This window comes from Podarcis vaucheri (genome assembly GCF_965113315.1).
Source record: "Podarcis vaucheri genome assembly, chromosome: 5".
In the NCBI taxonomy this organism is placed as follows: domain Eukaryota; kingdom Metazoa; phylum Chordata; class Lepidosauria; order Squamata; family Lacertidae; genus Podarcis; species Podarcis vaucheri.
This window is the reverse complement of record NC_138763.1, coordinates 3,699,687-3,714,098: the sequence shown is the minus strand read 5'-3', so window position 1 is coordinate 3,714,098 and position 14,412 is coordinate 3,699,687. Positions and strand designations below refer to the sequence as shown.

The 14,412-nt window shown below is 46.6% G+C and overlaps 1 protein-coding gene across 4 annotated transcripts in view; it reads right to left on the bottom strand.

The window, feature by feature from the left end:
* MASP1 (MBL associated serine protease 1) overlaps positions 1 to 14,412 on the bottom strand; it is a 112,776-nt gene that overhangs the window by 62,817 nt on the left and 35,547 nt on the right. For all 4 annotated transcript variants that reach the window (XM_082224169.1, XM_082224166.1, XM_082224167.1 and 1 more), the window contains exons 3-6: positions 11,182 to 11,359; positions 8,362 to 8,493; positions 6,383 to 6,579; positions 6,023 to 6,170 (exon numbers count right to left, since the gene is read on the bottom strand). In XM_082224169.1, the coding sequence (XP_082080295.1) occupies positions 6,023 to 6,170; positions 6,383 to 6,579; positions 8,362 to 8,493; positions 11,182 to 11,359 (655 nt within the window). The remainder of the gene's footprint in view (positions 1 to 6,022; positions 6,171 to 6,382; positions 6,580 to 8,361; positions 8,494 to 11,181; positions 11,360 to 14,412) is intronic.

The following is a 14,412-nucleotide window of genomic DNA, read 5'->3' as shown; positions in this document are numbered from 1 at the left end:
CAGGAACCAGAACAGAAGTGTGGTGCTTCTAAGCTGCTGGGAGCAAGCCCGGCTGAACACAGAGGGGTTTGCTTTTGACTAAAGGTGCCCAAGACAGGGGGACGCGGGTGGCGCTGTGGGTTAAACCACAGAGACTAGGATTTGCCGATCAGAAGGTCGGCGGTTTGAATCCCCATGACGGGGTGAGCTCCCATTGCTCGGTCCCTGCTCCTGCCAACCTAGCAGTTCAAAAGCACATCAAAGTGCAAGTAGTTAAATAGGTACCACTCTGGCGGGAAGGTAAACAGTGTTTCCGTGCACTGCTCTGGTTCGCCAGAAGCGGCTTAGTCATGCTGGCCACATGACCCGGAAGCTGTACGCCGGCTCCCTCGGCCAATAAAACGAGATGAGAACTGCAACCCCAGAGTCGGTCAAGACTGGACCTAATGGTCAGGGGTCCCTTTACCTTTACCCAAGACAGGCACTGTTGCAGCTGAACTCAAGTTGTCGTGCTTTGAAAAGACAGATGCGGTGCTAATTCGCTCTATGTATAACATGGATTTCTTCTTTTCAGAAATGCCACAGAGGAGCTTATCTGATTTTGTGGAATTGTGGGGTGAGGATCATTTACTCCAACCCTTTGCAAAAATATGCAGCTGGCCTATATGGGGATCAAACTGGAAACCTTGCTTGGTGTTATTATCAGCACCGCGCTCTATAGCAGTAAGGTCTTCTCAAAGAATTTCATGGCCTGCCTTCACACAGCAGTTTATTCCATTTGCGTGTTGAGGTCTCCAAGCCACCCCAAAATGCCTCACACATCACACAGAATTTTTGTTCAAGGTTTTTGGCATTATTTTGGCCACAACTTTATTTAAATACATAAATGTGAGTGGTTGCTTAGGCATTTGTTACGACTATCTGTCCTTGCCCCAGGGACAGAACTGACTTCCGGATTCCAGCGGAAGCCAGTCAGGGAAAACAATATTGGGGAGAAATGAAACTGGGCACCAGACCCTCACCTCTCCCCGCATGCTCCCGGGGGCTTGCGCGGCCCAAGCCCCATGCCAGGGATTTGGACGAAAGCATGGCAAGCCCCTGGATAACTTTGACGGAATTCCCTTGCAACACCAGCAATGGAGGGGTAGCCACTTACCCCTCCACCAGCCAATTTTTTAACCAATGCCTAACCGCAAACCTGGGGACGCGGGTGGCGCTGTGGGTTAAACCACAGAGCCTAGGGCTTGCTGATCAGAAGGTCAGCGGTTTGAATTTCCATGACGGGGTGAGCTCCCATTGCTCGGTCCCTGCTCCTGCCAACCTAGCAGTTCGAAAGCACACCAGTGCAAGCAGATAAATAAGTACCACTCTGGCGGGAAGGTAAACGGCTTTTCCATGCACTGCTCTGGTTCGCCAGAAGTGGCTTAGTCATGCTGGCCACATGACCCGGAAGCTGTACACCGGCTCCCTCGGCCAGTAAAGCGAGATGAGCGCCGCAACCCCAGAGTTGGTCACAACTGGACCTAATGGTCGGGGGTCCCTTTACCTTTACCTTTACTTTTAACCGCAAACCTTACAAGTTGTGACAATTTGCTACACAGTAGGCAAAAACCAAATGGCTCCAGCCAGTCAGCCAAATGGACAAAATTCCTACCAGGCCCCTGCCCCATGACAGGCATAGCAAGGCCAAGCACAAAATCCCCAGTTCAGGGAGGGTGGGCGGGTGATCCCGTGCACGCAGCAAAAGAGGACGCCCAAAGCTGCGTGTCCAGTATTTAAAACCTTTGGGCCCAACCCATAAATCGGCAAGATCAAAATCTCCCCAGAAATTCAATTGCCCAATCACAGCCTGCAGCCATCCAAACGGATCTGCCCAGGAACAGTGGGGTGGGCTGCTAGATCCCTCCGCAAGACGTGCTCTCTATTAAGGAGAACACGCTTTCCCTGACATTTCCGCATTACTCTCCACATTTTGTTTGAGCTTTCCCATGACACAGAAGCCACTTCTGGAAATATGACAGAATATAACACCAGTTTAGTGTTTATTTCTGTGTTATTTGCAAACAGCGCCCCCCTGAAAGCAAACAACCCAGAAATGAACACTAGACCTGCACTGTACTCTGCTAGAGTTCTGGGAGTGGCTTTTGTGTTGTGCAAAAGCTCAGTTATAACATAGAAATATTTAATAGGGAAATGGAATAAACTTCTGCGTGAATGAGAAGGGAAACTGGAAGCGAAGCTGCAGAGAAGCCTGGACGGTGTCTCCATCTCTCCTTGTTGCCCTTCCAACATGGCAGGAAATGGACTGGGATTTGTAAGCTGCGGAAAGGTGGAATGTGGGAGAATGGTGGTGGTGCCATTTGAGCCTCACCTCAGCAGAGACATCACCTTGCCAACAAAGGCCCATATAGTTCAAGCTATGGTTTTTCCAGTGGTGATGTATGGAAGTGAGAGCTGGACCATAAAGAAGGCTGATCACCAAAGAATGGATGCTTTTGAATTATGGTGCTGCAGGAAACTCTTGAGAGTCCCATGGACTGCAAGAAGATCAAACCTCTCCATTCTGAAGGAAATCAGCCCTGAGTGCTCACTGGAAGGACAGATCCTGAAGCTGAGGCTCCAAGACTTTGGCCACCTCATGAGAAGAGAAGACTCCCTGGAAAAGACCCTGATGTTGGGAAAGATGGAGGGCACAAGGAGAAGTGGACGACAGAGGACGAGATGGTGGGACAGTGTTCTCGAAGCTACCAGCCTGAGTTTGACCAAACTGCGGGAGGCAGGGGAAGACAGGAGTGCCTGGTGTGCTCTGGTCCAGGGGGTCACGAAGAGGCGGACACGACTAAACAACAACATGGGACCTCAGGGGGCAAAATTGTGCTTCTCTTGGAGTGAAATGCCTGGCCTGGCTTCTCACCAAGAAATTGATGTCTCAGACGTAGGTTATAAAAGATCAGGATCCCCTGCACACTCCACACAACATGTAATTATTCACAGAAAGCAATTAATTTAATGAATTTGAGACACAATTATAACATGCGGTGTATGTATATATTTGAAAATAGCAGTGTTGTTTATTCATAACAGAGAATTTATCCATTTATCTCCTTCTTTCGACACACATTATGCATTTTATTATTCCATTTAGAAGCCATTTCCCCCAAATTGTTAGGCAATTGAATTGCATGTTTGAGTTAAGCCGTCAAGCTGTATTTTTTTTTTAAAAAAATTGTATAGCTGTGCCCAGTAGCTATTATATTATTGGGTTCTTTCTGCAAATAATTGCATGTTGTGTAAAATTTACACTTTCCTTGGTGGTCCTGACATTTTACAATCTGCGCTGGTGGTGAGCGGTCGGGAATTATTCCTCTGTGTTTGATTCAGGCAACTGATGCTCAGCCAGACCATAATTCGATGCAGATTTGAGTGGGCAAACGCAACAGAAGGATGAGGCCGATGAGCAACCAACGTCTTGATTTTAGTGGGCATGCAGTTTAACGAGCTTCAATAAAATAAAATAAAATAAAAAAATGCATTTGCATTTGGAAAGTTGGGCCCCACATGCAGTATTTATTTGGAGATAAAGTGCCAGAAGATGTATTGAAAGAGTGGCTGGGGAAGCCCAGCCCAATGAGTGGGGTATAAATAAATTACTACTACTACTACTACTACTACTACTACTACTACTACTTGCATGCAAGCTTAAGGTCCCACCTGAACCATATATTGCTTTAAACCCGTGGTTCTCAAAGGGTGTGCAGTGGCAGGAGAGAATGGAAAGTGTGAAAAGGATGTTACTTTTTTTCTGTATGCCACAACAGCTGCGAGAATATTGCTAGTGAAGAATTGGAAGAAACAAGATTTACCAACTATCGAAGAAGGGCAGGTGAAGATGATGGACTACAGTCATACCTCGAGTTGAATGTGCTTCAAGTTGAGCATGTTCGGGTTGTGCTCTGTGGTGACCCGGAAGTGATGGAGCGTGTTGCTTCCGGGTTTCGCCGCTTGCGCATGCGCAGACGCGCAAAAGGATGTCACGCGCATGCGCGGAAGTGGCAAAACGCGACCCGCGCATGCACAGACACGCCGTTACATCTTGCGTTCCGTTCGGGATGCGAATGGGGCTCCGGAACAGATCCCGTTCGCATCCCGAGGTACCACTGTATATGGAACTCGCCAAACTGAATGGGAGACTCCAAGACCAGAGAGAAGAGACGGTGGAAGAAGATTGGAAGAAGTTTAAGGAATATTTCAAAAAAGATGTTAATATTTAAATCTTAGAATAGCTTTTGAAGTGGATTTAGGCTGTAGGGTTAGAAGTAGAAGATAGCGTATTTTATTTGTAAGTGATAAAATGTGAATATTTTTATGGTTAAAGTAAGTGTGATAAAAAAAATGGTTAGAAATTATGATATATGTAAACTGCTAAAGATGAGGTAAAATGAAAATCAGATGGGGGGACTTGGGGAAGCCCACCTAACAATGTTTAGAAAAAATAAGGATGAGACAAGAATCTGTTTGTATTGTTTGTTTTTCTGTTTGTGTTGTTTATTTGTATTATAAAATGAATAAAAAATTTTGAAAAGAGAATGGCAAGTGTGGCTGGAAGATTGAAGGATAATCAAAGAAATATGAAAGATCGGAAAAGAGAAAGGCTTCTTTGTGTTGATGAGGAGATGAGAGTTTGTTTGTCTCAAATTAGATCTGTTATAAATGAGATACCCCTGCAAAAGCAAGCTCACACTTCTCACTGGGTTTGCATACATACTTAAGGTATAGTTTATAATTATATTTAGGGAATCATTGAAGTAGCTGCATTGCTTTATACTTTCGGGGTGTCCCATGATTATATCACAAGGCAGTTGTGTTCTATGGTATAAATCAAGCACTGCTAGGAGCTTTCCCTTTTTGTTTTATAATAATCATAATTTATTATTTATACCCCACCCATCTGCCTGGGTTTCCCCAGCCACTCTGGGCGGCTTTCAACGGAACATTAAAAACAGAAGAAAACTTCAAACATTTAAAACTTCCCTAAACCGGGCTGCCTTCAGATGTCTTCTAAAAGTTGGATGGTTGTTTATTTCCTTGCCATCTGATGGCAGGGCGTTCCACAGGTTGGGCGCCACCACCGAGAAGGCCCTCTGCCTGGTTCCAATGTTATTTTCCAATGTATTTCTTATCAATAAAAAAATCCAGTGTGGCGTGAGCCAATTTTTATTCTGCAAGTGTGGCTCAGAGAAAAAAGTTTGAGAACCACTGCTTTAAACGCTCTTGGCTGCACCCAATGGTGTAAAAAGTATAAAGATAGAGGTAATCTACATTAGACACAACAACTTGGAAGGAATAAAAATTTTGAGGTCTTAGAACAAAGGAAGGAAGTCAATATGTTTATATGTATGTAATGACTAGATTAGAAGGATGGTATCGTTTTAATTTGTAGGTGTGTGTTTTTGTTTTTTGTGTTCTTTTTTCTTTTGTGTTTTTTTGTTTTGCTTGTTTGTACCTAATGGTCAGGGGTCCCTTTACCTTTTACTGTTTTATTTTGGATCAGTGTTTGTAATTTTTGCATTGATATATCTATCTATCTATCATCTATCTATATCTATCTATCTATCATCTCTCTCTCTCTCTCTCTCTCTCTCTCTCTCTCTATCTATCTATCTATCATCTATCTATCTATCTATCATCTATCATCTATCTATCTATCATCTATCTATCTATCATCTATATCTATCTATCTATCATCTATCTATCATCTATCTATCATCTATATCTATCTATCTATCTATCTATCTATCTATCTATCTATCTATCTATCTATCATCTATCTATCTATCTATATCTATCATCTATCTATCTATATCTCAGGATCTGAGCACACGAGCCCTTTCTCCTCTGGTAGAGTCTGGTCTGTGTGGGGACTAAGAGCCTCTCAGCACCCTGAACAGACTACAGTACCCATGATTCTCTGGAAGTGGGATGCTGCTGGTCTAAGTGTATAGAACAGGTGGGGGCTAAGGAGCGTCGCCTCGGGGAAGATTACCTATTGCCGTGTAGGACAGCTTCCACCCTCCATTCTCTCCAGAGTTGTCACTGTGGAACAATATTTGAATGCTGTTGCTCTTCGTTTCGATGCGTCCTGGCGATTTCTCTCCACAAAAAGGACCAAACTCCTGACGCCCGGCTTTGATCTGTCAGGAAAAACAATCAGAGGAGGAGCAGAGAAAAGGTGAGACCATCATTTGTGTCTGGCTGAAATCAGGCAAGTCAAATGCAACCGTACTGTACTTAAAACACAAGGGTGTGTGTGTGTGTGTGTGTGTGTGTGTGATTTCTTCCTGGCCTCCTGGTATCTTCCAGTCGCTGTGGAACTCAAGCCAGATCAGCTTGCTGCTGTGCTCACCTTGATGTAGTCATATGGGCAGGTGACCTCTGGGTGGTCTTCAATGTCAAAGTTATCGTTGAACTCCAACGTAATGAAGAAACCTTCTTCCAGCTCAATGCGGTACAAGCAATCGGAGCTTTTGGGGTAGGAATTGGGGAAGTCTGGGCTGTTGATCACCCCATTCCTCTGAGTGAAGAGGTTGTCGCTGCACTCCACTGCAAGGGAGACAAGGGTGAACACACTGTTAGAATATTCCGTTCCACCTTAAGGGACAGGCATGAGACTGTTGTATGTCATATGTCTGTTTACACTCCAGCACAGTTTGCTGGGAACTTCCGTTTGTGTATAGCTTTTGCTTATGCTGCTTGCTTTGGACATTGAGGGGGAGAAGACATGTTTTTCCTTTTGTCCTGATGTCTGCTGAATAAACTGCTTGTAAATATATTCAACACAGCCTCTCCCTGCCACTTCTGTTGTGCAGCGTTATTTACTCTGCTGAGTGTGTGTGCCTAGCTTCTGAAGGCATCTGAAGGTAGGGTCGCAGTTTCATGCTGATCCAAGGACTGGAGATCAGCTGGCACACCGGCTGGTGGGCTGGGGCCTGCTGGGGGCCTGCCAATTGCCCCCGATTCCTTGGCTGCATCCCAACACGCACAACACCTTGGCTACGTTGTGTCTGCCAGGGTCAGTATTGCCATGGCCAATGGTCTGACTCCACAGAAGGCCACTTCTTCCCATGTTCCTAGGGGACGAGCAGTAACAGCTCAGGGGCTAAGTGCATGCAGGAGAGATCCTGATTCAACCTTGTGACACAAGGTCCTGGTAGCAAAACTGGTGGAGAAACAGCAGAAGTTGGGATAGAAATCTGTGGTGAGGCAGCAGCTTCAGTGACAGAGGATTCGGATGTGGGTGAACCTGCATTGGTCGCCGCAATCCCATGGTTCTAATTGCACCTGCCAAGCCTCTGCATTTGGCCTGTAAGGCCATTTTGGGCAAACCACCCCAACTGTCAGGGACCATGCTGAGGAGGGCTGCACTGAGGAGGAATGGTGGGAACTCCCCCTGCTCCTGATGAGGATCCTGAATCTTCCCAGGAGCAGTGGGACAGTATAGATTTGGAACAGTGGTTTGCAGAGGGACATAGTTCAGAAGGCAGAAGTTGGGAAGAACTGGGAGGGAGAGAGAGAGAGTTAACAGACTCTCTTTTGCTGGAAAGCATCCATTTGCTCAACACAAGGTCATGGCGAGCAGGTCAGGTAGCAGAACAGAAAGCAAAGTGGTTGCAAGTTCAGGTTGCAAGACATGGAAGTGATGGGGTGGGGTGTGTGAAATCCTTAATTGGGAGCATCTTCATCCTAGGAATGGATGCTTTGTTCTCCCTCTGTGATCATTAAAATTTCTAACTGGTAAGAGACTCCTTTTGCTTTGTTCTGCTTCTCTACTGCCAAAGGGGGGTGCGGAGAGGAAGCCTGATACCAACCTGACAGTCACCCCAATTAATATAATCTATTATTTTGAATCCATGCACTAAGTGCTAAGCTTGGAACTAAAGCACCTATTATGGGACACGGGTGGCGCTGTGGTCTAAACCACAGAGCCTAGGACTTGCCGATCAGAAGGTCGGCGGTTCAAATCCCTGCGACGGGGTGAGCTCCCGTTGCTAGGTCCCAGCTCCTGCCAACCTAGCAGTTCGAAAGCACATCAGAGTGCAAGTAGATAAATAGGTACCACTCCGGTGGGAAGGTAAGCGGCGTTTCCGTGCGCAGCTCTAGTTCGCCAGAAGCGGCTTAGTCATGCTGGCCACATGACCCGGAAGCTCTATGCCGGCTCCCTCGGCCAGTAAAGTGAGATGAGCGCCACAACCCCAGAGTCGGTCACGACTGGCCCTAACGGTCAGGGGTACCTTTACCTTTTTAAAGCACCTATTCCCCACTCCCGCTCTCAAGTTTCAGAGCAACCAGCCCAGTTCACTCCCAGCACTGTGATACGGGCAATACCTTTGCAAGTCCTGTTGTCAGAGTGGAGGATGTAGCCAAACCGGCAGGAGCAGTAGTACCCGCCAATATAGTTGTGGCAGTGGTGGTCACAGGCCAGCTCTTCGTCGCTCTTCTCCAGACACTCATCGATATCTGTTACAGAACAGGAGGGAGTGGCAGACTCGTAAAGCAAACCCTTTAGGATTCCATGGTTTTCGAACTCGGCACCGTCGCCAGGCAAAAGATCTATATGGACCCCAGGTTGTGCTTACTTTCCAAGTTTGTGGCAGGTAACTTCAGTTGACCAAGATACGGCTGCCTCATTTGCTAACAGCTTCCCGTTCCGTCGGATCTCAAGGCTAGAAGGCTAGGTGCTGGTTTTGACCTTTAAAGCCCTATGTGGCCTAGGACCCACATACCTACGGGACCGCCTCTCCTGGTATGCCCCGCGGAGGACTTTAAGGTCCACAAATGACAACATTTTGGAGGTCCCAAGTCGCAAGGTGGTTAGACTGGTCTCAACTAGGGCCAGGGCCTTTTCAGTACTGGCCCCGACTTGGTGGAATGCTCTGTCACAAGAGACCAGGGCCCTGCAGGACTTGACATCTTTCTGCAGGGCCTGCAAGACAGAGCTGTTCCGCCTGGCCTTTTGGTTTGGACTCAGCCTGACCCTTCTGTTTCCCTCCCCTTATGGTTTCGTTTTATGGGCTACTTTTAAAATGAGGCTGCATTTTAAATTGCATTTTAACCTGTATTTTAAATTGGTTCCCCCGCCCCCCATTATGTTTTTATTGTAATTTTACTGTTGTAAGGGTATAAATAAAATTTATTATTACTATTATTATAGAAGGAAGCTTCTGTGTACTATACAACAAACTGGTTTTTAAAAGCCTTATTTGTAGCCAAACCAGAGAAATTGGCCCACCAACTCTGGGCTCTCAGAGGGGAAGTGAATCCGCTGGACTTTGCATCTGCCTGGTGGTTTATTGTAGCTAATTTAACGACATGGTTGCACAGATGGCAAATTCCATCCAAATATTATTTCATATGGCGCCGTTTTTTACTGTAAGATTTTTTTGGATTAGCTGCTTATTGCTTATCTTGGAATGATGCCATAATACTTGGAATGATCCTCTTTTGTTAAGTTTATCTTCCCATTTTCCTTTATATCATCATTTTATTTATTAATTTTAATTTAAATAAATAATTTATTTATATTATGTATGCCACCCTCCATCCACAGACCTCAGGGTGGTTCACACACACAAAAATTCCAACATAAAAACACAAAATACATGATGAACACAAGAACGAAATAGACAAAGCAATAACCGCCCCCCAAAACACGCTCATTGTCTTAAACCTCTTTATCTTATACCTGACCATGCGAATTCTTTTTTCTCTTTTGTTGAATTATTGGAATGCTATGTGAGTCTTGTTTGCTACACATTTACTAAAGCAAACACTCAGTTTCCCTCCCATTTTGACCTGGCTGCTATCCTTTATGACGTGGCTTCTGAAACGTCAAGCCTTGGCTACTGCAACATACTGTATTGGTGACTGCCCCCGGAGACTGTCCAGAGGCTTCAGCAAGTGTGCAAGTCATTGAAACAAATACATTTATACAGCAATTTCAATTTTTAAAAAACCCATCCAAGTGCAACAAATACTATTTACTGGGGACAAACAAATATTTTAATTAGCTTTTGTTTAGTGCCACCCTTTTTGCCAGCATATAGTCCACTGGGTTTTAGACTGCTTTGTTGTGGGTTTTAGTTTTGTAGTATTTAAAAAACCACACTTTTGATGTACCTTATTTTTCACTCTATAGGACGTACTTTTTCCTCTCCAAAAATTAAGGGGAAATGTGTGTGCGTCCTATGGAGTGAATGCAAGCTCCTTGGCTTCAGCGAGAGCAACGCGAAGCCTCCAAAGCGCAGAGGGAGCGCTCCCTCCGCGCTCCGGAGGCTACGTGTTGCTTTCGCTGAAGCCTGGAGAGTGAGAGGGGTCGGTACCGACCCCTCTCACTCTCCAGGCTTCAGGGATAGACGCCTGAAGCCTTCGGAGCCCAGCGCGAGTTCCCGCTGAGTTCCGGAGGCTTCAGGTTCCTTTCGCTGAAGCCGAGAGAGTCTTGCTCTCCCGGCTTCAGCAAAAGGAACCCAAAGCCTGCAGAGCACAATGGGAACTTGCGCTCCGCTCCGAAGACTTCAGGGATCTTTGAGGCTGGCGGTGGGGGAAAGCAGTGCTTCCCCCTGCCAGCCCCAAAGAGCAGGTCGAAAGGAACCCAAAGCCTCCGGAGCCCAGCGGGAACTCCCACTGCGCTCCGGAGGCTTCATAGAATCCTAGAGTTGGAAGAGACCACAAGGGCCATCGAGTCCAACCCCCTGCCAAGCAGGAAACACCATCAGAGCACTCCTGACATATGGTTGTCAAGCCTCTGCTTAAAGACCTCCAAGGTAGGAGACTCCACCACACTCCCTGGCAGCAAATTCCACTGTCGAACAGCTTCGGGTGAACGCACCTTGAATGCACAGAACGCACCTTCTTTTAGAGGGGGAGAACAAGAAAAAAATAATTCTCCCCCTCTCTGCATAGCGCCCCTTCAGCCAAGCGGGAGGAGAAATGGAAGGGGCTCTGTTTCTCCTGCCGCTTCGCTGAAGGTGCGCTGAGCAGAGAGGGGGATAATTTTTTTTCTTGTTCTCCCCCTCTAAAACAAGGTGCGTCCTATGGTCGGGTGAGTCCTATAGAGCGAAAAATATGGTATTTTAGCTGTTGTCAACTGCAGGTACTTTGGAGTCCAGCGGCCTGGGCAACCCACATTGTGGCCAAGCGGCTACTCACCCACGGCCGTGTAATGGGCGTCAAACCCTGTGAAACGTTCCTCATTGGAGAAGTCCGATCGGAAAGTGAGGCTCATGAAAGACCCCGGGGAGACAATGGCCTGCTGCCCTGGGGTCTGCTCTGTGTCCGTCGCTTCCCTTCCGCAGAAATTTGCCAGGACCTGGTCCTCAGACTCCACCTATTCCAGGCCAACAGGAAAGAAAAAGAACCATCAGCTTGAAGGTGGTGGAAATATATTGCTGCAGCAATGCCAGCAGGTACTGAACATGCATTTCCCAATCTGGGCTTTGCAGAAACAAGAAGAGGAAATAAAGGTATTATATTGTTTTTGCACTGTCTGTTGCAGCAACATGCCTTTCCAGACCTGGGTTTTCCACAAGAAGAAGAGGAAATAAGGGTGATGCCGCCAGTAAGATTCACAGTTAAAACCAAGTAGTTTGTGGAGGAAGAAGGGGGTGTAACAACAACAACAACAACAACAACAACAACAATAATATATTTTTGTTTTCCAGAAAAAAGATGCTTCAGAGTGTCTTACAAATCCACAAAACACAAAATAAACTTGATTATCAATTGAAAACAAAATCGATAGAAAAAATACTATTGTTATTTATTATTGTTATTTTTTGAGTTTATATATCACCCTATACCAAGAGGGTTCACAGAAAAGATCACAACATATAAAATCAGAATAAAAACAGCAACTCAATAACACCCCCCCCCAAAAAAGAGCCACATTTTAAAAGGGTGTAGGATGTCCATCAGGTCAACCAAAGGCCTCCTGGTTAAAAAGGAACGTTTTTGCCTAGTGCCTAAAGGTGTATAATGAAGGCACCAGGTGAACTTTCCTGGGGAGAGCATTCCACAGATGGGGAGCCACTGCAGAGAAGGCCCTGTTCTCGTGTTGCCACCCTCCAGACCTTTCAAGGAGGAGGCAGACGAAGGAGGGCATCAGATGATGATCTCAGGGACCGGGTAGGTTCATATGGAAAGAGGCAGTCCTTGAGGTATTGCGGTCCTGAGCCATACAATATACAATACAATACAGTACAAATACAATACAGTAAAACAAATACAAGCACAGGCTGTATGCGATAAAAGAAAGTGCATCTTCGCACAGCTCATAAATTGTGGAACTCGCTCCGACAAGAAGCAGCAGCGGCCACCAGCTTGGGTGCTTTTAAAAAGGATTGGGCAAATTCAGGGAGGAGGAAAGGGCTATCGATGGCTAACAGCCACAATTGCTCTGCTCTGACTCCACAGCTGAAAGCAGCAATCCTTCTGAACACCAGTTTCTGGAACTGGCAGGAGGAGGAGAGAGGACTCTTGGGCTCAGAATCTGTTTGCTGGTTTCCCATCAGGGCATCTGGTTGGCTCACTGGTCTGATCCAACATTGGTCTGACATTCTTTTCATAGCTGTCAACTTACAGATTGGAAAATAAGGGACCAGCAGCCTCGAAAATAAGGGATCAGCAGTCAAAATAAGGGATTTTAGTCAACCAGCAGCCAAACGAAGCCTCAAGCGGTGGTTCCCACAGCGCAGCAACCCGGCAAAGGGGATGCAGCAAGGAAAACCACCATCACCTCTCCGCTGGGAAGCGCTGAGCAAAGGCGAGTCCCCAGGCAACACGGCCGATTTGATTGGCACAAGGCATGCAAGCTCCACCCCCCCAGTCGTTCTTAGACTCCTTATTGGGTGAGCAACGCAGCCAAGCAACACAGTTGGAGCCTCCCTCCTCCCTGGCCGGCAGGGAGGGAGGGAGAGGAGCTGCTTCCTTTGAAACCTGGAAAATTTAAGGGACATCATCAATAAGGGACAGCAGCGGGACATGGCGCTGGGATAAGGGACTTTCCCGCCAAATAAGGGACGGTTGACAGCTATGATTCTTTTGTCTCTGTGTTCAGGTGTCATGCACGACACAGCAATGTTAAAACACAATTACAGTGGTACCTCTGGTTGCGAATGGGTTCTGTTCTGGAGGCCCGTTCGCAACATGAAAGGAACGCAACCTGCAGTGGCGCGTGGGTTGCGATTCACTGCTTCTGCACATGCACGTGACGTCATTTTTGCGCGTCTGCGCATGCACGAGCTGTGAAACCCGGAAGTAACCCTTTCTGGTACTTCTGGGTCGTCGCAGGATGCAACCTAAAAAAACGTAACATGAAGCAAACGTAACATGAGGTATGACTGTATAAACCCAGCTTCCTGAATGGATTAAAAAATAAAAAAATAAAATTGCATTTCTGTATTTTGCACCCATATCCACCAGCAGTGGAACAGAGGCTCACGAGTGCCTCAGATGGCATGTGATGTGTGCAATGGAGCCTGAAACTTTCCCCAAAATTAGGCAGGCCTTTTCCAAATGGAACATACCCATTATCAAACCAATGTAGTGCTGTTGTCCCCGTTTTTTCTCCTCTGATCTCCTACCCAACCCGCTTCCTGGAGTCTGAACATCGTTTGGAAACCAGGCTCGTCTGTAAGTCATGACAGAAGAGGGACGGAACCGCTTCTGCATTTTTGGGATGGCTTTCAAATCCTGCTTTCATACACAGCGATCGTTTTCAAAGCACTGCCAGCCACCCCGAACCCACAAGGCAAAACGCGCCCCGAGTCCAGCTAATCAATCACAGTCGGACCCTGCAGTTTCCTGGAAGGAAAGGATTCTCTCTGGGTAAGTTAAACAGCACCAAGGCCAATAACATGTGGGTGATCTGAAGCGTAGCTTTTCCAAAAAGCAGACCCGTATTCTGAGACGTGCCAAGCCCACAGCCTTCCAAGGCTCTCTGCCACACCCTGCCCTTCCAGAAAGTATGTAAACCTTTTTGCCACAAGACTGGGAGAGCGAAATCCAAGTGTATTGTGGCACCAAAAGACCATGAAGTCATTCAGCCACTGGGAACTTTCCATCAGGTTGTCTTAATTATCACAGCTTAGGAACAGATGAAGACAAACGCGCTCAGGGTGTAGGCAAAAATTGTTTCCACTCCGCTGGAATATTATCTTTAAAAATAGCTGCACGGCAAGGAGCCGAGGGCTTGCAAAAAAGTCAGCGGAGACAATTTTTTTTGGGGGGGAGGCACAGCTCATATTTCCCAGCTCAACCCCCTACCCTGCCATCTCCACTTGAACAGGTCACAGGTAGATGAGCTGAGATTGCTTACGGGCGAGGAGAACAGTTGCCAGCTAGGTGGGGCTGCCCCTGGGGTCAGTCTGGAGCATGGGTAGG